This window comes from Embiotoca jacksoni, unplaced genomic scaffold (genome assembly GCF_022577435.1).
Source record: "Embiotoca jacksoni isolate LCO1_2020_lvr unplaced genomic scaffold, fEmbJac1.0.p SCAF_7, whole genome shotgun sequence".
In the NCBI taxonomy this organism is placed as follows: Eukaryota; Metazoa; Chordata; class Actinopteri; family Embiotocidae; genus Embiotoca; species Embiotoca jacksoni.
In genome coordinates this window covers 8,950,720-8,973,346 of record NW_027185425.1, presented here as the reverse complement: position 1 = coordinate 8,973,346, position 22,627 = coordinate 8,950,720, and the positions used below count along the sequence as shown (strand labels likewise).

General features: G+C 39.8%; 3 protein-coding genes across 9 annotated transcripts in view; all 3 read left to right on the top strand.

The window, feature by feature from the left end:
* The first annotated feature begins 316 nt into the window (after nucleotides 1–316).
* On the top strand, nucleotides 317–9,578 carry atp6v1c1b (ATPase H+ transporting V1 subunit C1b). Its single transcript, XM_069176448.1, has 13 exons — nucleotides 317–475; nucleotides 1,897–2,077; nucleotides 2,190–2,257; nucleotides 2,444–2,529; nucleotides 2,695–2,789; nucleotides 3,028–3,119; nucleotides 3,707–3,805; nucleotides 4,132–4,200; nucleotides 6,129–6,221; nucleotides 6,931–7,024; nucleotides 7,373–7,470; nucleotides 7,583–7,706; nucleotides 8,668–9,578. Exons 2-13 carry the CDS (start codon nucleotides 1,946–1,948, stop codon nucleotides 8,764–8,766), a joined length of 1,149 nt encoding a protein of 382 aa, XP_069032549.1. The 5' UTR covers nucleotides 317–475; nucleotides 1,897–1,945; the 3' UTR covers nucleotides 8,767–9,578.
* Nucleotides 9,579–10,608: 1,030 nt separating this feature from the next.
* Nucleotides 10,609–13,611, top strand: LOC138214955 (brain and acute leukemia cytoplasmic protein). Its single transcript, XM_069176817.1, has 3 exons — nucleotides 10,609–10,928; nucleotides 11,149–11,273; nucleotides 12,138–13,611. Exons 1-3 carry the CDS (start codon nucleotides 10,790–10,792, stop codon nucleotides 12,258–12,260), a joined length of 387 nt encoding a protein of 128 aa, XP_069032918.1. The 5' UTR covers nucleotides 10,609–10,789; the 3' UTR covers nucleotides 12,261–13,611.
* A 684-nt stretch (nucleotides 13,612–14,295) lies between these two features.
* The window catches only part of spire1a (spire-type actin nucleation factor 1a), a 28,443-nt gene continuing 20,111 nt past the window's right edge, over nucleotides 14,296–22,627 (top strand). For 4 of the 7 annotated variants that reach the window (XM_069176076.1, XM_069176074.1, XM_069176072.1 and 1 more), the window contains exons 1-2: nucleotides 14,296–14,913; nucleotides 18,414–18,439. In XM_069176076.1, the coding sequence (XP_069032177.1) occupies nucleotides 14,574–14,913; nucleotides 18,414–18,439 (366 nt within the window). In that variant the 5' untranslated portion in view covers nucleotides 14,296–14,573. The remainder of the gene's footprint in view (nucleotides 14,914–18,413; nucleotides 18,440–22,627) is intronic. The other 3 variants (XM_069176075.1, XM_069176077.1, XM_069176073.1) reach the window with 1 other exon arrangement.

Here is a 22,627-nt window from a genome sequence, read left to right as displayed (position 1 = left end):
TTGGGAAAGTTTTCAGGCAAATTAACTATTGATGCGACTTTTAGCCAACTAAAAGAACAATAATGTTCAGCTATTTTATCCATTTATCCATCACTTTTACCCGATTAAACTTTTCTGCTTAGCTGTTAACTAGCGTCAACGAACATTTGTGTTCAGGAGTTGTACTCAAACGATATAACAATACAGCGTATTGGCGTATTTTTGAAGGAGCGCTGAATGAAATTCATTTTTACAAACACTTTATATTCCGACAGTGAAGCGCACAGAGACTCGGGGGTCACGTGACGGCAGCCCTGCGCAGCAGCATTTCGCACAAGCGCAGACCTACTCCTCGGATCAGCTGACTGAGCGAGATGCTCTGTTGAAGGACCTCTGATACGAGTACCTGCTATTATCTAAGCTATGTATTGGAAGCTGCAACGCTTTAACTGATTTACACCGTGTGGACCAAACACTGAAGCCGTCAAACACATCGGTGAGTACCGAAAGGCACCGATTGTTGATGTCGTGACAGCGCGAGGCTGCAATGATAAACACGCTAGTGTCAGCGGCAAAGCTAACACTGAATTTAACCATGTATGAACCAGACAGACTGTGTCTTGGTGTGGGTCCGTGATATTTTTTAATTTTTTTTTTTTTTCCTCTCTCTGAGAATCTCCCCAGAATCAAACATGATCAGTCGCGCAGGATTGTTGGTGTTGAATTGAGAGGAGGATCGGTAGTTAGCGTCTTCCACAGTAAGAAACTGGTCACATGACAGTCAATCAGCAGACATGGAGAACTGTCTCGTCTCTAGTCTGATGACTGTGATGCCATCAAACCTCAACCGTTCGGAAATTTGAGGAAGTTCAAGAATCAGAAGCCAACTGCAAGTCAAAATGGGACGAAAGAGCTGTATGATAGGACTCAGATTCAGGTTGGATGATTACACTTGTAGGTCTGTACTCTATGCAGAGGTGCAAAAGTACTCGGAGAAGAATTAATAACACGATGTGAAAACACTCACTTGCAAGCTGAAGGCATTCATTAAGCATTTTTCTTAAGTGAATGTGAAAAATTAAATTAATTACTAAAAGTAATCAGTATGTAGAAATTTATATCATCATAATTATTACTATTTTGAATTATTATTTTGCTGATGCATTTAAATGCTAGCAACATTTTGATGTTACCAATTTCAGCTTCAACCGTTGGTTAGCTCAATATACTATATAACTAGGCATCATTTTTATTTTTGATGATGTATTTTTGCTTAGAAATCTTGATTTCCAAAATAACGAGTGACTATAACTAAGACAAATGCAGTGCAGGGTTTTTCCTACCATAATAACTCTTAGATGATGAACCCGAGCATTTAAAGTAAAGTAATTTAAAATGGAAATACACAACTAAACTCCAAATGCAAGACTTGCATGTAAATTATAAATGTTCTTGTGTTAGATTTGTCCACCCTCCAAACTTCTCCATTCTATATTTGCTTAAGAACTAAATAAGTTTCTCACTATTTTTACTTGTTTAGGTAACACTAATGATAACATGTAGGGGTTTGCACAATGCTTGAAATCTTTCATCCCTCTATATTATATCACCATTTCATGTTTTTGAAAAATCCTCTGTAAATCTGTTTATTGTGAAAATAACCAGACAAGAGTCCAGCAAATTATTTCTGACAAGTCAAAGCACTTCATGATACTGATGAAAAAATTCTAAATGACAGTGTCCTCACTAATTTGCCCACAATATCCTAGTGCACCCAGAGATGCTAAAGGAACAGGTGCAGTGGAGGACTGACACATTTATTCTTTATCATCCTTGCCCACTCGAATTATGATAAAATACAATCTTCTTACATGGAATGAAGAGCTCCTCATATATAAACTTTTACTTTACCCTCAGGGACTTTCTCACATTAGCGGCCCAGTAAATAAACTTCCTGCCAGCAGCCATGACAGAATTCTGGTTGATCTCCGCTCCGGGGGAGAAGACATGCCAGCAGACCTGGGACAAGCTGATGGTGGCCACGACGCGCACCAACAACCTCTCCGCTAACAACAAGTTCAACATCCCTGACCTCAAGGTGAAACACAGCGTTCCTCTGTAGCTATGAACATGATAAGGAACGTATGGGTGGACGTCAAAGGGGCCATTATTTAGCATTTTGTTGATATTTTGTGTTCTTCCTCTGACAGGTTGGAACTCTTGATGTCTTAGTTGGTCTGTCGGATGAGCTGGCTAAACTGGACACTTTTGTGGAAACGTAAGTATTGCTGGTATTTCTTATATGGAAGAAGTTATCAAATGTAACGTGGCTTCTGTGTTTGTGGGGAAGTTGGAGACTCATGAGTTCTGCTTTATAAAGAATTAATGCTATATTTAGACAGCACCACTTAACTGTGTTTCTATTTGTCTGTAACTGTACTTCTCACCCTGTGTTGGGCCTCAGCGTGGTGAGGAAGGTGGCTCAGTACATGGCCGATGTTCTGGAGGACAGCAGAGACAAAGTGCAGGAGAACCTATTGGCCAATGGAGGTAATTACTGTTAATTTAATCAGACTGATGCCACAGACGCATAACAAAGTGAAAGTAAAGTAGAGCTATCAGCTGATGGCCACACAGTCATTAAAGTATACAAAGCCCATGGCAATGTAGATGCAGATGCTGATGACTTGTTTTTCTGGTTTCTACTTGTTACAGTTGACCTGGTCACCTACATCACCAGATTTCAGTGGGATATGGCCAAATATCCAATCAAACAGTCACTGAAAAACATCTCTGAGATCATCTCCAAGGTAACTTGGAAAATCAGCTAACATATACAATATGTCGAGGTTTGATTTTTGCCTTATGTTGTGGTTTTATTTGCTTATTCCATATATTTGAACCAAAGGGCATGTTTTTTCACACGACTGTGTTCTTGCCAAGGTTATTATGGAAATGATCCTCACCTGAAGTAACAGTGAGGATATGTGTGTATACATACAGTATATACACACACATAGCATTTACCCTCTCCTGCTTGTTTTTTAGCAAGCGTCTCAGATAGACAATGACCTGAAGGCCAGAGCTTCAGCATACAACAATCTGAAGGGAAACTTGCAGAATCTGGAGAGGAAGAATGCGTGAGTAATCGTGAAAAACATCATCAAGTCATCATTCGCTGTTTAAAAAAAGAACGGATGTAGCCTTTAGATTGATTACAGAAGTCATGACTAACAGTTGTACTTTATGTGTGATTATCTTATCACTGATTGTATTTTTTTATATGTTTGGAAACTGATTGTGTACAATCAGATGTTATCAAGTCTAAGTCTCTCAAATGTGGACGTTATTATTATTTCAGAAAGTAGCAGAAACGTCTTGGCAATTACAATTAGTCAACATAATTTTCCTTGAAGTTAATTCATTAGAATTAACACTAGTATTATCCATGAACTTGACACAACAGTCACAAACAGCATCTTAACACAAAACACTGGACAAAATCATTTTTCCAGTTCTTCTGTTTTCCTCTTTTCTGACGCAGCTGTAAAAACAACTTGTCAGAGTGTTACCTAATTATAGTTCAGAACTGTCATCGTCAAACTGTCTAAATCCATCCTGATTTTTTTCCCAAGATGTATGCACGTACCATTTTGCAACATCTTTTGTCTGTTTTCATATTGCCTGACAATCTGTACTGTACAAATATTTATGTCTTCGTTTTTAGGGGGAGCTTGCTGACCAGGAGTCTGGCTGACATAGTGAAGAAGGAGGATTTTGTGCTGGACTCAGAGTACCTAATTACCATGCTGGTGGTCGTCCCAAAGTGAGTACACCTGCATCATTATCTGTGTCCAATGTACGGTCTGGTAGAAACTTTACATTTTTGTGTTGGGGTATCCATTGCAGATAAAAAAAAAAGTACATTTTAAAAGATCTATTTATCGCTAATGTGAGTTTCAGTGTGCCAGTGGCTTCATCACCCTCATAGCTGAATACATTTTAGTTATGGAAATGGTCAGATTATGTTATTTAATGATTTTTTTTTTTTTTTCAATCGGATAATGTTGTTATTTTCTGTCAGTCTTAAATCTATTTATGTACAGATGTAAAATGATCTGTTGTTATCTTTTATCTTTCCACCCTCACCAGGACAAACTACATTGACTGGCAGAAGACGTATGAAACGCTGTCAGAAATGGTCGTGCCGCGCTCCACAAAGTAAGTTGCCACTCAATGAAAGAATTTACAAATGATCAGACGAAAGAAAATAATGGTGTGCTGTTGATATATTTGTATTTCCATGAATGGGAGGTAGAAATATGTAAAGTGCTGAAGTACCCCAAGTGTCCCTTTTCTTTTCATTGTTATTGTGCCTTTTCTCCAGACAATGAGTGCCCTGGATGTATTTAAGAGTGTGATTTCTTCATGTTAGTGTGACTGTGACCAGACTCTTCCTCGCCCTTGTGTCCTCTTCAGTTGGTTTAGCCCATCGCTTGACTCTGATTAAAATTGGAAGCATTTCATGGTTGACCTGTGAAAAGCAATTGACTCGCATTAGAATAGAAACAATGTTTATGTGGTTGACCTGTAGAAAGCTATTGACCTTTCGTCAGCATGACCAGGTGATTTGAGAGCTGAGTTTGTGTTCAGGCTGTTTGACAGACCCGGCTCAGTGTGATGTGGTAACCTTGCAACCTGTATTTCCAGAGGAGACGTGGAGTGCTATCTGCTGAAACATCCTATGATCCACAACAGACATTTGGATCATTTTGGGCAGGAGGACTTCTCTTAAACTGATTTGGAGTTTTCTTTTTTGTCGTCATTTGAAATCACAAAGTACTTTATTAACATGTTGGTGACAACAACTAATACATTTCTGTGTAATTTGAAGACTTAAGTAATGCAGACTCAATTCTAAATTTCAGATACGTTTGTTCATGGGAAGCCAGTGAGAGGTATTTCAGTTGTTGTTGGATTAGCAACTCAAATTTAAAAGAAGCAACGGGTGACACCATGGCTATCAGAGGAAATCGGCTCAGTTCAATGAAAGCTGTGCGAGCAGTGATATGATTGTTCAGCCTAAGTAATTACATACAGAATTCAACTTTAGTGAATGTTGACATGCGTGTTTGTGCTGTTGACAAGTTGCAAACTTTCTTGGTGGTACTGACTAACGTCCTGACTGCAAGGGAATGGGTGAGAATTAGTTTTGCTCACCGGGTGTTGCATGTTGGTATAGACCTTACATTGACCAGCTATTTCAGACAATATTCTCTTCTTGTCGCAATGAGAAACAACAACAACAACCACCAAGCTGCAACAAACATGCTGACAATGACAGTTTTTCATTTTCAGATGTATTTTTGGGCATTTTGCTTTTATTAGATAGAAATAGTAAGACAGGAAATGTTGGAAAGAAAGCAGAGGAATGTCTTGCAGTAAATGGTCCACACTGCTGGCCGGGATTCAAACCAGGGACTCGGGTTGCGCAAAAATGGAGATTTGGATCTTGCAATGAGGCTGAACTGCTTGTTTCTTTTCAGTCTTTTATGGGGATTTAGTCATTTTAATGCCAGGGCTCACCTCCACAAGTGCTAATGTGCCACCAAAACAAGGAACACAGGAATAGCTGGCACAAACGCCTCTGATAGCGTCTGTTTTGCAAGAACATATTAATAAATGTTTCTGTGCCACGTTCTTGTATGAGTGGAGTCAGCAGTGACAGTACAATGGAAAATGGAAACAAAAGGGAATGACAACAACACAGTTTCTGTTGATGTCTTGTTTTTGTTTTTTTATTACTGTAAACATTTCCTGATACTAGACATTATAATCTATTGTAATGATGCAATCAATTCAACTAAAATGGGTGCAAGATGCCTTTTGATAAATTCAGCAGCCACAACCTTCATGTCATTCTGTTTGTTGATGACGGGCAACAATAGATAAGCAGAAAGGAGACTGTGGACACTTACATGCAGCAACATCACCACTCATATTTTACTCCAACAGCTGGTGTACAAAGTTTAATCTGAAGCTAATTTTGTGCTTATTTTGGTTGTCCTTTTGAATGTGACAGTCTGCTAAAATGTGTCAAACACACGGTGTGTATCCAGCTTTTAATACTGATCTGTCCCCGTCTCCAGGATGCTGTTTGAAGACCACGACAGCGGCCTGTTCAGCGTCACTCTGTTCAGGAAGGCAATAGATGACTTTAAACACAAGGCTAGAGAAAACAAGTAAGTTACTCCAGTTCAGTTTTACCACAAGAAAATGAAACGTTCAATGAGTTAATGTACAAGAGGGGAATGATCTGTAGAAAATGTTTTCATCATCCTGATTTTAGATTTTAACTGAACGCGTTACTGTGAAATGCATTTATTGATTCTTAAAACGTATTTATTGTTGCAATTTTAAGTCTTTCATTTTATTTAACCTACATTTTTACTAGTTTTACCTTATTTTCAGACTTATTGTTCTGTTTGTATGCTTGTCGATTTCTTTGGTTCTTTGCTTTGATGTGAAGCACTTTGGGCTGCAGGCTTGTATGAAAGGTGCTTTACAAATACAGCTGTTGTGTTGAGGTGTTGCACTGGAGATCTTTCAATTTTAGCCAGTTTTAGTCTTTGTTTTGAATTGTTTAGGTTTTTTTTCCTGTGAATGATATTCACGTGTCCTTTGCGAATCAACTCATAGAGCGGTTAACAGTAGTAGTAATAGCTCATCACTGAAGTAGGCTGCCGTTCTACAATGGACCCAATTTTGCCGGCTCTTCACAGCCTTTCCAATTAGCATGAAAGAGGGAACCGGCCATGTGTGTTGTATTTTAACGTATACTCGGGATGGATGTGTCTTTTGTCTGTGTAGTGGGTGCTCTAGTACGCTCCTACACGTCTGTGTGTTTGCTGACAGTTGATTGCCGGCTCTCTGCTCTGTGTCCTGACCCAGGTTTACAGTGCGTGATTTCCAATACAATGAGGAGGAGATGAAGGCAGACAAAGAGGAGATGACACGTCTGTCTACTGACAAGAAGAAACAGTTTGTACGGCGGCTATTTTCTTCACAAACACAACTATTGACCATGTGGGGAAGGAAGATGCTAATGGAGCCGACTGTGTACAGAGATAGGGGGGGGATCTTTGACTCCATACATCTCTGGTTGCAGATAATATTTGTATTTTTTTCTTGAAATAAATATTCCGTAGTTGATCTGTTGCTTTGCTTACTGATAAGTAAATTTAGTTTGGTAAATAATAACAAAAAAAACACTAACAATGCAGTTTGATACCCATTTCACATTATTATCTATTCTTCTATTTTGAGTTATATTAAGGTTTATTTTTTTTTATCTTTGTTTAAAATTGATGCCCTGCTTTCGCTGTCAATCCAGGGGCCCTTAGTACGGTGGCTGAAGGTGAATTTCAGCGAGGCCTTCATTGCATGGATTCACATAAAAGCACTGCGTGTGTTTGTGGAGTCTGTATTGAGGTGAGAGCCACTTCCATGAACCAGCCTCACTAATGTACATGTGTGCATCCTTTAATGTCAGATTAGTTCAACGTTCTCACTGATTGATTTATGATCTTATTGCCTCATATAGATATGGGCTGCCAGTCAACTTCCAGGCCATGCTGCTTCAGCCTAACAAGAAGAACATGAAGAAACTGCGAGAGGTGCTGTATGACCTGTACAAACACCTGGACAGCAGTGCGGCAATCATTGATGTGAGTCTCATTTACACATTTGTGTTGCTCATTTGATTTCTAGCAGAGTTATTGGGAGGATTGATAGCACTCTTATAGCTGTATGGTACAAAGCTCTCTGAACACTGTATAGTGCAGTCCATCACACCATTGCTAACTGTGATCTCAATGCTAACACGTATAATTTAAACCTGCAGTGCAAAAGCCTACTCTGTCACTTGTGTTAACGGCTGTAAAACAGGATAACAGAAAAACAGGACAAATGGACATTAAATGAAATAAAAGGCTTCACAACTCCAGTGAAATGAGTCATTCCCCTGTCACAATTTGATCCATTCAGTCTGATAATATTTTGAAAGAACAGAAAAGCCGCATGATTTTCCTTATTCTAGAGCAGGGCTAAACCAATAGTTAGCCTGCTTAGCAGGCAAAACCCTCTGGTGAGGATGCTCTGCCCATTGAGCTTGCTCAAGTTTACTTTTGAAATACAGATAGATTTATAGGTTTAATCAGCATTGTATAAACTCTTTTGGCAAGGGCTTGAATGTAATGGATGATCATTTATGTATACACTATAAATTTAATTGCAAAAAATTTAGGACAGTTTTAAGAAAAAACATTTTGCAGCCTGAACATTACAGGATGCATAAACAAGACTTAAGGGCAGAATATTTGCAGTGGATTGCATTAGGCTGTAGAGGTGTACCTAATAAAGTGAACACTGACTGTATAATGTCCTAGTGAGCTTAAGAGGTGCTGGTTGGCTGATTTGTTGCATTTTAACAGAGCAGGGCTAACTATTCCCCCTGTTTCCATTCTTTATGCTAAGCGAACAAGCTATCGGTTGTAGCATCATTCAAAGTGTCTAACAATTACATTCAGAAAATTGTTGTATCGTAAAAAATTTCACAGTAACTTGTATTAAGCAGGAAGAAAAGCTAAAAACAATGATGTTGTGTATAACTGTGATGTCTGCCTCCAGGCCTCCATGGACATCCCAGGCTTGAACCTGAGCCAGCAGGAGTATTACCCATATGTTTACTACAAGATCGACTGCAACCTGCTGGAATTCAAAGTCTAAAAACATTCCCATTATCATCATGTGCAGTAGTGTCCTCGTGACATGTTCACTTCTCTACGCTTTAATTTAGTTACGCTCCTGCCCTGATTTTTTTTCCCCGTTTTTCGCCTGTGTTTTCATCCTCTTTTCTTTTACCCCTCATTCTGCTCCTGGTACATTCATGTCTACACTGAAAACATTGTGAGGAATCAAAGTGATGATTTGCAGGTAAACTGGTCTTCTGTTGTAAAATACTTGAATATGGACCTTATTTTTTTGTAATTTCCTGTTTGTACCACACTGTAAGCAAACGGCTTCTCAGTTTACACCCATCAGAATGGTTGACATTCCCTCATGGCATCAAAGCGATGTAAAATATTGTGTTTTAATTGCCCCCCCCCCCCCCCCGCCCCCCGCCCCCATCCTACTTTGTTTAAAGTAACATGAAAGGTACACATGTGGGGGAAGTGAGACAAATAAATGTTTGTTAAATATAGTATTTATTTTAAGTCTCTAAAATCAATGAATGTTTTTGTTTGTTCAGTTTTTGAAGGTGATGTGTTTTTAGCTCCACGTAAGGACTGCCTGTTTACAAGTAGATGTTGACCATTGTTTCCCCTTCTTGAGCTGTAATCCTGTGAAACACTGAAACTGGTCATTTTACAAAGAATAAATATGTTTGCTGATTATATGCGCCTATGATTTCTGTATATTAAGCAGTTTGAGAAATATTAATAATAGCTATATGTGCAAATACTGTATTGTCAGTATAACTGAGAATTGAATTACATATTTAAGATAAATGTGAAAATAAATACTCTATGTGAAACTTGTATACTTGACTTTGGCTTTTTTTTTTTCATTTATAGCTACAGAATAAAGTTTATAACCCCTCTCGGACAACAACACTTAACTCTGGCTCGTTATAATGTGTGTAAAGATACAACTATTCTTCTTTTTATATGCTGTATTAATCAGTGTTTCTGGAGTAGATTAAACTGACTTTTAGGTGCAACTTTCTGAAAAGGAGCAATTTACAAAAAGCCGTACTTACTGTTTTTATTAATAGTTTGTAAATCACTTGAAAATGCTTTGTAGATCACTTCAAGGCTCTGGTCCTGTGGTCATATTTTGTGCTGTGTTTGGAACAATATTTTTGCAGAGGAGTGTCAGTATGGATGAAATAGGAGTCAAATAACTACTCACAGACAGAAAAAGGAAAGATGCACAAATATGAAGTCCTTTTATATACTACTACCCAGGAGCTCATTGTCTCAAAATGTACTGTTTATGTATGTGTATTCATATTAGTATGCACGACATAATGCTATCCATCCAGATGTGCATACAAAGGCACTTTTACAAAAATCACAAGTTAATTATATAATTCACCATTTTTTGCCTTTGAACATGGAGATTTGATGGCCTATTATAAAGGAGAAAACTCATGACACTTTAATTCAGTATCTATTAATTGTTTTACCAACATTTATGCCTGCATCATTACAAATAGCATAAATGCTATGAACAGCCCCCAGAAGGATCGGTAACAGCCAGGCAACACAAGTCTGGTTCTAACTTATTGTTTCTAACTGATTTATAAAACATTAATTACTTATCAATCATCAAGAAAGTCACTTGTCGCCACATCTATGCCTGATTATAAAGATTTCGCTCAATTTGAGTCGGAAAATAGCACGTTTCAAGAAAAAAGAAAAACATCAATTGTTTTGATTGGTATTAGTGCATATGTGCGTTATGATAATGACGATGTAGCTGGAGTTGATTTCAATCGCAGCCAATCAGGGGTCAGACTGCGTGCAGCAGTAGCTCCCTCCTCTCGGGATGACGCAGAGAGCTCCCGTGTGTTCATTGCTGGTCAGCTGCTGTGTGAGAGGAGCAGCAGCACCTGCCACTGCTGATGGAAACACGGAAGGAGTTGCAGTAAATTTCCGGGGAAGATGCTGCAGCTGTTGTGAGACAAACCGAGTCGTTGTTTTTTTTTTTTTTCAGGCCGTGTCAGCTTCAGCTACACCTGCCGTGGATGATTTTCTCGATGGGTTGTGGAGGGAGTCGGGCGGATGCGATCATCGAGCCGAGGTACCACGAAAGCTGGACCAGAGAAACAGAATCGACGTGGCTGACCAATACGGACGTAGAGGCCCCTCTACCAGTAGCAAACAGTAAGAACACCATCATCTTTTATATGTTTTCTCTGAAAAATGAAAGATCATATTCATCATAGGCCACATTATATCTGAAATGTGATAAAACAGGGATCTGTTCAAATCACAACTATACCCAGCTGACAGAGCAGCTTGGTTCCATCTCTATTATCTCGCTTCTGTGTTTTGAAATCTTGTGTTTTAAGCAATAACCGAAGCCTTTAACTGTTGCCCTAAGATAAAGGCCTGGAGGCCAGTCTGAGGGAGAAGAGGATGGTGAACACAGGCACCCAGTGTGGGAAGCAGGCCCTCACCACCGCCGGCTCCAACCACCAGAGGAGACCCAAACGCTCCTTGAGTGATGTAGGTGTCACTGGTAGCAGCTACTGTCTGACTCCTAAATATGCAAACAGCCTTTGTCTATCCTGTCACACACAGTGATGCTCAGGGTTTCAGATGCAGCGGCATTACATACTGCACCTGTCTTCTTACATTACTTCTTTATTGTTATTTGCTTGTTATTGTTATTTATTATTTTTTATTATTATTATTTATTGTTATTTGCAGCTTTTAAAGGGATATCCTGCAGAATTATGATGAACTTCATAAGTAATTGGACTCCTGTTGTCAGTACCTTTTAATACACAGAGTGCAGCCAATTTTTTTTTAATCATTTTACATCATCTGTATTTCACTAGGTATATCCCACTGAAGTATGAAAAGTTGCATAAAACGTCAGGCAACAGATAAAACAATACTATCAATACTGCTAACAATACAATGAGGGCAGATTTAAGCCAAGGATAGGAGTCATTTACAAAATGTTAAATTAGACACAAGTTGTCCCAGAGTGAAGAGGAGTCCAAAAAAGGCGCAAATAAAAGATGATTAGCTGAATTATCTAATTGCCAACTGACTACTCTCATAATTGATAAAGCAACTGAGTTATTTACAAGCTGAAATGACAAAATATCTGATTTAACTTCCTCTTGTGACAATTTGCTGCTTTTGTTTTTAGCCAAATGTCAATGACAATGTAAAAACATCTGAAAAATAAATACATGTGACAATTTACATTTTCAGTAGCTCAGAAACAAAGACTTGTTTTTTATTCCTTTAACTCTCCACTTATGGTGCCGCTTCAATGACTCAGGTCTCAATCGGCCAATTTTTTCCAGGTGACATTTAAATGATGTGACATTAAAAATCATACTTTTTCCACTGCAGGCTACCCGTGACTGCAAAAGGAAGGCATCAAAGGAGGCGAGCACTTTGTCTAAGGATGGGCAGCCCGTCAGTATTAACAGCAGTGGAGACGCTGAACCTGGAAACGTGTGTGATGGAAGATGAAGGAAAGCCAAGCCTCTGTGAAAAGGGAGACGGCCGGAGCTGCGAGCAGTTCACCAGCCAGTGGGATGGTGATTTGCAGATGTGTGGTTGCTGTCTGCTAGTGACTTTGCAAGAACCTGGCTGTTGATCGCAGTGATTTACAACATAAGCACCTCCATATGTCTCCACCCAAAGACCTCCGGATGCTGCATCTTTGTTGTGCCATTGCATGTGTGAAGAATTAGAGTGGTTAACAAACAATGTTCACACTCTCCACCATGCTTTTGTCCCATGCTTATGGTGCCAGTCAGGGAATGTGTCACTGTGTTAAGCCAACTTTAAGAAAAAACATGATAATCACAATCTGCACATTAAATGTGTTCTATGTGGGGCCTTCCTAAACAATTTGCTTTTGGTACTTTGTGCAACTATACTCCTTTTGTTATGAATGAAAACAATAATATGGGAAACAATAATGATGCTGTAAAACCTCAGTCAATGCTGGAGGTGATTTTCATCAAGAGAACCTGAAGTGCTGTTTAGTAGCTGAGATTTGGAGGTTTGAAGCTTGAAGGCTAAAGACTGTCTTTTCCAGCCTTTGCAAGATAAAACACAAACAAAACAAAAAAACACACCCGCATGTGCCTACGATTCATCTTGATCTGAACTGCTCTTGCGTTAACTTTGACAGATTTAGTTTTTTTTTTTTTTTTTAACTTTGTTCAGTATTATGTGTTCTACAGTTGTTTTTTTTAATTTCCTGTTATGTTGTGTAATGGTACACTATATTATTTACCACGATGTGTGTAGCATCATGTCATTTTTGTGGCTTACACTGATCTGCATGTATATCAGTCTCATATGGATTCAGCATTGGTAACAGAATTTTCTGGCCAAACAGGATCAAAAGCAAGCCATTTTAAAATAAAACGTTTTACCTATTCTACACATGAATATACAAGTACACTCAGGAGGTAATTGAGTTGATGATCCCTGACCAGCAGATGGCGGTATTGACCAGCTGAGGTCTAACAGACTGTAAACCAAGAAGTTTGCTATCGACAATAACCACTTTAAGAATAACATTGATCAAATGAAGGATGTTTGGTTCAGGTTTGCTTGAGAGTAAATGATGGACAATCTTTTGGTCATATCTTGCGGTAAAGTCAGAGTCTGTCTTACGATTGTATGCTTGTGATAGCTGTTTGTCAAGAGTTTTTAATGATTTACTGAGACTCTCTGGTAATGATGACATGCGGAAATTAACTTTAAAGTTCAGCACATGGGATTTACCATGTTTGTTTTCATCTTTGCATTAAAATTGTTGATTTAAGTTGTGAAACCCTTAAATAAGTGATATGTGCTGTTATTTCTCAAGGCCAAAGCACATTTTATTCAACAGACAGATATTTTGCATTGTCTTATTTTGTATTAATCCACTGAAGTGCCTCTATAGCTACCTTAAATATGTAGTTAAGCACATTTAGATTTACAGTTCTCTCATCTTCATTTACCAAGTCCACAGTAAGAAGAGCTGATTGCAGTATTTGTTTCTAAGTAGTTCCACAAAATCTTTTTTTTTATTCTATTATTTTTAGATTTTAAAAATCTTTTTAGGCCTATCTCTAAAAAGTTATCATTTCATGCGCTTTGAAAAACAACTTGGCACTGTGACAAATTAAGCTAATCCAAGAGGGTTTTTAAATAGTTTATTTATCTTAAGAAGTAGGAGAATTCCCTCAACCCATAAAGGAACTTTCTAAATTTCTTCAATTTCCAAATCACCAAATGTAGAGAAACATGGTTTCAATAGACAAGAAGGTTGTGAATAATTGTTTTCTTAAAAGTAACTTTTTGGTAGACAAATGTTAAATGTACAATAGGCTATTTGAATCTGAGATGTAGTGGGGCAGAAGTACGAAGTCACATAAAATAGAGTAGGCCTACCATAAATCTACTGCAAGTGTCTCCTCTCAACTTGGCCAATAATTTTAGAACATTTGAGAGCTTTTTGTGATTTTTTTTTTTTTTTTTTTCCATCTAAACTTTAGATTACAAACCGGAAGCTCATTGATTTAAAAACTTTGAATTTCCGCCTGGCGCAGTTGAATTTGACGGAGCGTTAACTCGACAGGCGCAGAGACCACGCGGAACGTGCCGTCGTTTGGCTGTCGATCAGAGTCGTTGGTGCTCTTCAGCCCGACAACAGAGACTGTACCGACAGCAGCTGGCAGACAAGCGGACTATAACTGTAACTCTGAAGCACTAACTCACATTTAACCTTTTCTTTTTCTTTTTTTCTTCTTCATCGCATGCGGTTATGATGGTGTGAGGATGGCCAAACGACCGGGGACTGACGACGGCATGTTAACTTCGCCGACCATTCTCCGGGATTTCGCCCCCGTAGACGTGAATATGGACTGCTGCGGCGACGGAACCGATGAGGTTTCCTTGGAAGAAATACTGACTCTGTACAGCCAGCCGATAAACGAGGAGCAGGCATGGGCGGTGTGTTATCAGTGTTGTCGGACTTTAGCGCAGAAACACCGGAGAAAAAGCTCCAAGACTGCCGGCGGGGCCTCAGCGGTCGTCTATCCGAGGAAGATTGAGGGACCTGGGGATGTGAGGATCGGGAGGGACGGGACTGTCAAACTGCACTTTGAAGACAGTTCAGGTAACCACCAAGACCACAAAGCTGTCGAAATGTATTTTTGCTGGTTTAAATAACTACGTAGCTCTCACTGCGATGTGTTCAGGCTACCAGCAACTCAGCATTTTCTCCATCACACATCACTCCCAGGCCAAACGAATGGAGCATCCCTACAAAGAGGCCATATTGTTGTGGCTGCCTGCTTCCAGCCATGTGGTGAATTTGTTTACAGGCGCCCGATGCGCTTGTTAATAATACATCATAGATCACTGCATAGCTGCTGGGGATCACACAGACCAAGAAAGCTGTAGTATCAATTATTTACCGTCAGGGTTTCATCTCCCGACACTGATATTTGCAGTACAGACATGGTTCATATTAGTGCTTGATTTAGATAGGCTGCTGTGTTTATGTGTGAAATACTCCCTCAAGCAGTCGAAGTAAACATGTCATGTATTGAAATTGCACAGGACCCTGGGCCAGAGCACAACAATTTAGCCAGCCTAAAAATCTGGCAAAAAAACCCCCCCCAAAACAAAGACAGCTGACTCATAGAGCAGCTAGCTGCCCAATTATCTGTGTTGTGACATTTAGATAAAGGCACAGATTTTGGGGTCAGTGGCCAGTAATCCTCTTCAGAGCAGGTGCTTGCGGTTGGCTGCACTCACCTGAGGGACATGTTAACCCAAGGGAAATCTAGTTGGATAAACGTATACAGGATACATGGGCTGCATAAAGTAAATCCTTTCAGTTTTGGTTTCCTGCAGGTTTGTGTTCCACTGTGACTCGAGCTGAAATGATTAAGAGCTTGATTAGATTGATGACACCATATTATCACAATACGTAGGTCAAGATATGATGTTGCGATTTTAAACATCTACTGCAATAATACAAACTGCGATTCATCACCTTTTTTTTCAGCTGCAAATTACAAGGGAAACTGTGTCAGCCTCTGCTTTATCTCAAAGTTTTCAGTCTGTTTATCTCATTTCAATTCATTTTTTATTGCAGCAGGACTGTCACGTAGATAGACTGACCAACACTGTCATAAAAGTTGACCTGACAAATGTATATATTTATATCATAAAATATTGATATTTGGCATTCGTGCCCGATTTTTTTTCTCCCCCGACCCAGTTGGCTGCAATTTAGATAATCCTCAAAATAATTATTTAACAAACATGCCCCAATTTTACTGGTTCTGATGAATTTTGACTGCGTGCCTGTTTTCCTAGTCGTCTGTAACAACAAGTTGAAATCCTTTTTGTTTTGGATTAAACGAGTATGGTAAAGATGCCACCATGGGGTTTTCACGATTTTTTGACTCCTTTTGGAATAAAATAATATTAATTTGCAGCCTTAATTTACCTGAAAACTGATTACCTGTCTGGCTACATGCACAGAAATAGGCAGCTAATGAACTGTATCACAGAGTTTCAGTCTTATTGATTTGGACTGTGCTTTTTCTAAATATAGTTGGGTATCAATTTACCTGGGATGAAACTGAAAACGGTCAAAAACTGGAAAAAGCTACTATTACACTGTCTCTCCAAGACCACCTGGTACCTCCAGTGTCAGATCACTCAGTGTAATGAGTGAGAATTATAAGTGAGCCTCTGTAAAATACTTTAAAGCAAATTTTCTATTCAAAGGAGTGGCTAGCAAAGCTTGTTCCAGTACACCAATTTAGGTGCCTAAAAAAAAATGTGTTCACAATGTCTGAAAGCCTTGTGGCCTTTAGCTGCATTCCATTAATATGTGACATGAAGTTGGGTGTGGGAGGAGGAGGTGTGTTTGTCAGCACAGCCCCGGGTACTGAGGTTATGTTCAGTCTTTCTTGGGAACCTGTTAGCCACCCTTCTTCATTTTTTCCCCCCTCCCCTGTTACTGTTTGAAGATGTGACACTCGCAGACTAAACGGATTCAGTCACGGCTGCCGAGCGTCTTTACGCCACTAAAAATAAAACGAATGTGATGATTAGATGAGTAGACTTTAGTAGTCTGGGTACAGATGAATTTGGAGATTATGGGCAGAGTCCCTTGCTGTTCCTCTGGCTAGTGGCTGAGGTATTTTGAGACAGCTAGGCCCTGTCCTGATTCTTATTAGGCCTGGTGATGAGAGAGACATGAGACATATTAAGCTTCCAGTAGCTCAGCAGCTCGTGTAAGAGGTGACCACCCCAGCAGAAAATCAATGCCTTTGCAAGCTGCAATATGGCCTAAACCTGAGTCAGCGACAAGGTTGCATGATTTGGCCGGCAAACAGCGTGTCAGCTCTGAAACCTCTCCGGCTGTGATATCGCCCTGCATAAAGATGTGGGACGGCTGCTGGTGCCAACCCTCAAGCAATCACAGCCAGGGAGGAAGTGTTTATTTTTGTACTACATAGCAAAAACAATCAGACTAGTAAGCAGCACAAAGTCAAGTCTTATTTTAGGGTGAATTGATTCGAGATGCACTCCTGTTGCAGTCAGATCAACTCACAGGGAGGATGGTGGACTATACACTTCCACTTCCAGAAGGGCTGAGCCTGAATACTGAATCCAGATGAGATACTTGTTTAATCCAAGATTTTCAGGGATTCATACCTGCAGTACAGAAGTATTTTTGTATTTTATTTCTATTGATATTTATTAGATTGCAGGGTAAAACTTTTCAAATTCAATCAGAGAAAATATCTTGCCATGTTCCAGTCTGAAAACCCTTTCAGCAGCCCAGAGGTGGATATTTTTTTCACTAGTGCATAGCGTCAGGGTGACACTACGCACTGCTTTAAATATGTTCACTGAGATTTACTTACCATGGGAGAGAAAAGGGCCCCGGCCAAGTCACCTCTCCTTGGCTGGGGCAAATAGAGGACCTAGTGTTTCTCCCATGAATGTTTTTTTTCTCTCCAGTCTGTTTGCTGCAATTTATAGTGACCTGCATAGAGTTGTGCAGCCATATGAAACAAGTATTTTCCATGGATGCCTCTTAAAGTGGGTAAACCAGTATTTTTAAATTACATAATTATTTTGTCAGTTGATGAACTGTGAATGAAAATAGGACCAGTGTTAGTAATCGGAAAGACGGGTTTCCATGGAAACGATGAGAGGGCAATGGTTGGGTGTCTGTCTTCGGAGTATGAAAGAACAACCCCGTTACTACCACCAGCCCCCGGTGGCATGTTTAGACACCTCATTGTGGCTCAGGCAGTATTCAGGCAATGTGCAGTAACTGCAGAGAAAACACTAATTTAGTCACTCATTTGCTTTACAGCAATCATTCTCTTCAGCTCCTCCTGTGTGGCAACATGTAGTCTCCATTCTCACTCCTAACACATTCATGTAAATATTTTATCTTCTGTAACACAGAAGTGTTAAGTGTGTTCGCTTAAAAATGTCTTGCCTAACTGTACATTACATCAATATGAATAATTAAGAGGGCGTTGTTTGTCTTTCTGATTGTTACAAGCATCTACTCGCACAGTGAATAACCATCCTCATTGTTTATGAATAACTCTCCTCTCTGCTCTGTCATTACAGATAAATCGTCCCCCACGTCATTTGAGGTGAGTTCACGTCAGACTCTCTGGAGTCACTCAAAGTTCAGATAGAGTTTTTCTTGTCACTGAGTGCTGGTAGAACAGTTTGCAGGCTTTCTATCCAGCAGTTTTATGTGTTACCCTCTGGAGAGAATATGAGATTTTTCCTGGAATGTTTGAGTCTTTTCACTTCACATCTGTAATTTACTTCACTTATCGTGTTAACGCAGGCGAAACAATTACAGAATCTGTTTTTATAGCTTGCCCACCATCTGATTAGTGAGTATTTATGCCACAAACAGGCTGCTGTGGCTGCTGTGTTGCAATACTGTTGACTCCAGCTTTGAGAAAAACATTTCCTCTCTATCAAACCAGTGCAAGAAAACCGTGAACATTAACGGATCATCAATGTTGGTGAGAAGCGGTATTTTCTTGTGTGTAGGTACCATTTTCTTTTTAGGAGCTTGTTAAAATCTGCTCGATCTGTCATATCAGTGCTGTGAACAAATAAATATGGCTCTGCACAGCAGGCACAGATGGGATCTGCTTTCTTGGATTTTTCTTCCCTGCTTGTGTGAAGACCTTGGCACACACAAAATAAACTCACTTACCATATATCATAACAGCAACCTCATAAAGTTGTATCAAAAAAGGACTTGTTGCTTATCTGAATAGAACAAAACGCATGACATCCTTTCGCGTGTTATTGTCAGCGATTGAGTCCTGACCTGTGATGCACTAAACACGAGTGAGTGGGCGGGCGCTATGTACAAATAGCACTCTTTACTTTGTTATGTGGTTATTGTGTCTACTGCACTTTAATGCAGAGGAGCACTTAAAACGGAGCATCTTCACTCTTTGTTCGCGAATGCATTATTATTGTACCATCAAACATTATCACCAAAACCACCTGAAAAGGACATGTGGCCGGTGTCTGTTTGGCCAGGCGAGGTACGCTGTATAATGTTGGGAGGAGAAGTATCTCTGAGCTTCATCATGTGTACACAGACTAATTAAACAGAGAGTCCTCTATCAACTCCGAGTCGTCGTGTCGTCCTTCATGTTTGTCTTGTAGTGCATGTGATGCCCGGCATGCACAGTATGTGCGTGTTTTTACACGGCTGGGTTGGAGATGGAATTCCTCTTCCTCAGCTGACAGTCGACATGGATGAAATCTCATGGCTGAACTGTGGCCTCCCAGCGTGATGGTGCTCGCCACTGAATCACTGATGAGAAAATGCTAGGCATATTTGTTCTTCAACCTCAAGCGGCAACCTTCCAATTCTTTTACTTGGTTTCATAACACTAGCCACGCAGGGTCGCCCCTTGCATGATTAGCTTTGCTTCAAACTGTATTGATACAAATAAGCTGAGAACAGGGTGTGTTCGCCATGGCTGTTGTTGTTTCTTCGGAATAATATCTTTCACAATGTTTTTGTTGGAGTGCATCGTGACAGTCGCACAGAATCAGCTGTGTGGTTAAAACAACACGACACACCATGCTTTAAAATTGTTTTGAAGGCAAGAATTATACCTGATAAACAAAACCTTCGTAGCATTGTGACCATACTGGCATGTCAGCTCAAAGTCACTGCTAGCATAGCATCAAACGCCGTCTTATTTCAGTTGTCATATTTAATTCGTATAAATATGTTTTATTGGTTAATGTAATTCAATGTTCTAGGCTGTTATCATGAACTGGAACTATAAATTCACCCCGGTGGTTTTCCTCGACCTAACTGCATTCAGATCATTTGTGACAATTGATTTAGCAGTCACGGTCTCACACACGGTACGACCCTTTTAATTGATAATACACAGCACTGCTCTCACGATTTTGGCTGCAGTCCGATGTCCCTCATTTTTAGCCTCGTGTGTTTGTTGTGTCTCAGTCCCTTGTGAAAGTGAGTCATTCATCTGTCCAGCCAGCCTGTCAGTACCACTCTCTCATACCCCTGCTTCTGGTCTTCGGTGATAATCACTGGCCACACTCTTCCCTCATGTACACTGTAGGACCTGTGATAATCATCGGTAATGTCAAACAACATTTTCACTAACATTAAAACCAGTCATAAGTTTGGCTTTCGCGGCGGTGCTCTGTCGTCATCTTTATCGTCACTAGATAATATTTCTTAAAGGAAAAACTATGCAGGAGTTTCTGTGCACCTCCTGTTGTAGCCTATAGGATAAGCTTGACCTAGTTGTTCTAGATTAAGGTGAGCTTGTAGTATCCTATTACAGGTTTTCCAGTTTGCCAGAACTGCTCTTGTCCCTGTAGCTCATTTTGGGGCCAAGATAATTATATCGCCTGCATCATACTCGAAGTAAAGAATTGGGCTTTGAAATGGATCCTAATAGCCTGAGTATCAGTTTTTACTGTGTCACTCAGGAAGAAACTTAATGCAAGTTGTCTTTAGGTTTATTTGCTCTCACTCCAATTTTTTTTTTTAAGTAATATTCCTGATCTGTGTGACAATGTGACCAATGTCGTCCTTCAAACCCATTTTTTGCACATATATTTGATTGTTAGCCTCAAATTGAGTGGAAACTCCATATGTTTGCATGTAGACGGTTTACAGTCTCCACACTGCTGCTGGTTGAACAGGGGCTGCAAGTGTCCCCCCCTCCCATCCTTATACCAGTCACCGGCTCCTTCTCCACAAAGACTGTCTCTCACTCCTGTCAGCTTTGACGTCAGACTCCACATTTTGAGTGGATGAAACATGTTTGTATGGTTGAATGTGTTTTTTGGGTCAGTCGTCTGCATGCTTGTTTGTGAATTCAGACAGAGTCCCCTGGAGTGACACTTGGTTTGATCCCTGTATGCCCTAAATGTACCAGTGACCTTATTACATTACTGCCCGCTATTATCCAAATTGATCAATAGATTTTTGTGACCCTGGCAGCCTCACTTAAAAAGCTATACAGTTATCAGATGTTGCTAGGGTGTCCTTTGTAGTTTTTGGAATAAGACAAATTGGTTTGTGTGCGAGTCAATCTTCTTTCTTCTGTCGCAGAAGCTGCCTGTCAGATCTATGTGGTGTTTAGAGTCACTGTAGGTTTAGGTTCTGACAACAATTGATGTCAAACTCTGTCAAAGGAAGTTGGTTATTTTTCAGCTTATAACTGATGGCTGTAGTGAAATAAACTAGACTCTATAGGTTTGTTCTGATGGGAGGATGTTTATGACGCATACAATTATAACCGCCCTACGGTGTGCATGAGGCTATTTAACCTTGAAACAAGGATTCTTCATATCACATGTGTTTTCAGTGTTTGTGTGGCAGTCTATGCTTAGTTTTATCTTCAGGTGCTTTTTCTTTGAAAGGATTTTCTCTATCTTACCTGCATCTAGAACATCTGCTTTCATGCTTGTGATGGGTTGAAATGAGAGTTTGATGCAGAGAGACACATTTTCAGGCCTCAGTGATTTTCAGTTGATTTCATAGATGAATGCAAACTCAGCAGTTTTTGACCATCAGATACGAAAGAGCAGCATCGAGTTCTGTCCCAATATGAAGTATCATAGTGATGCTGCAGACGGGAGGAGACTGAGCATCTGCTCCTGCAGCGCAACACCTCTAGATTTAGCTCTGGTTATGTAACTGTCTGTGTTATGATTGCTTCGGTCTTCTACTACTGCAAATGCTGCAGGCCGCTCATATGACAGTTCGTGAACTCGGACGGCCTTTAGTTGCAACCGCAAAGGCAAGAGTATGACCATGGTAACTGTGATCCAGATATGATATCAAGCCAGCTGCTCTAGTCTGTAAGAACAGAATTAATATGGTGTATTTATAAGGTTAATGTATTTTTTACACCTCATACACATTGTTTACACTGACACTTCATACATACATTCAAGTTGCCTGTAATAATGGAGACTGAAATGTTGCGATGTATCAGTTATATCACACATTGGCACACGCAAATTCTTCTGCTTTACAATTTAGCAGATTGTACAGTTAAATAATGACAATTGAGGGATGGATATTTACAGTATAGTTTTAAGATTGTGTATAAACTAGCTGCAGGACTCAACAGCTCATAAGCCTGGCTTTTTTTTTTCTTTCTCATGAGCTTGTGTGCGTGTCCATGCTGCTCTTTAACACAAACAACTCATTCTTTGCCCATCTGCGTACGAGTTGACTCACTGATGCTTCCCCGACCACGGTTGCTCCTCTTGTGCTGCTTGTCAGCTTATATAACTGAGAA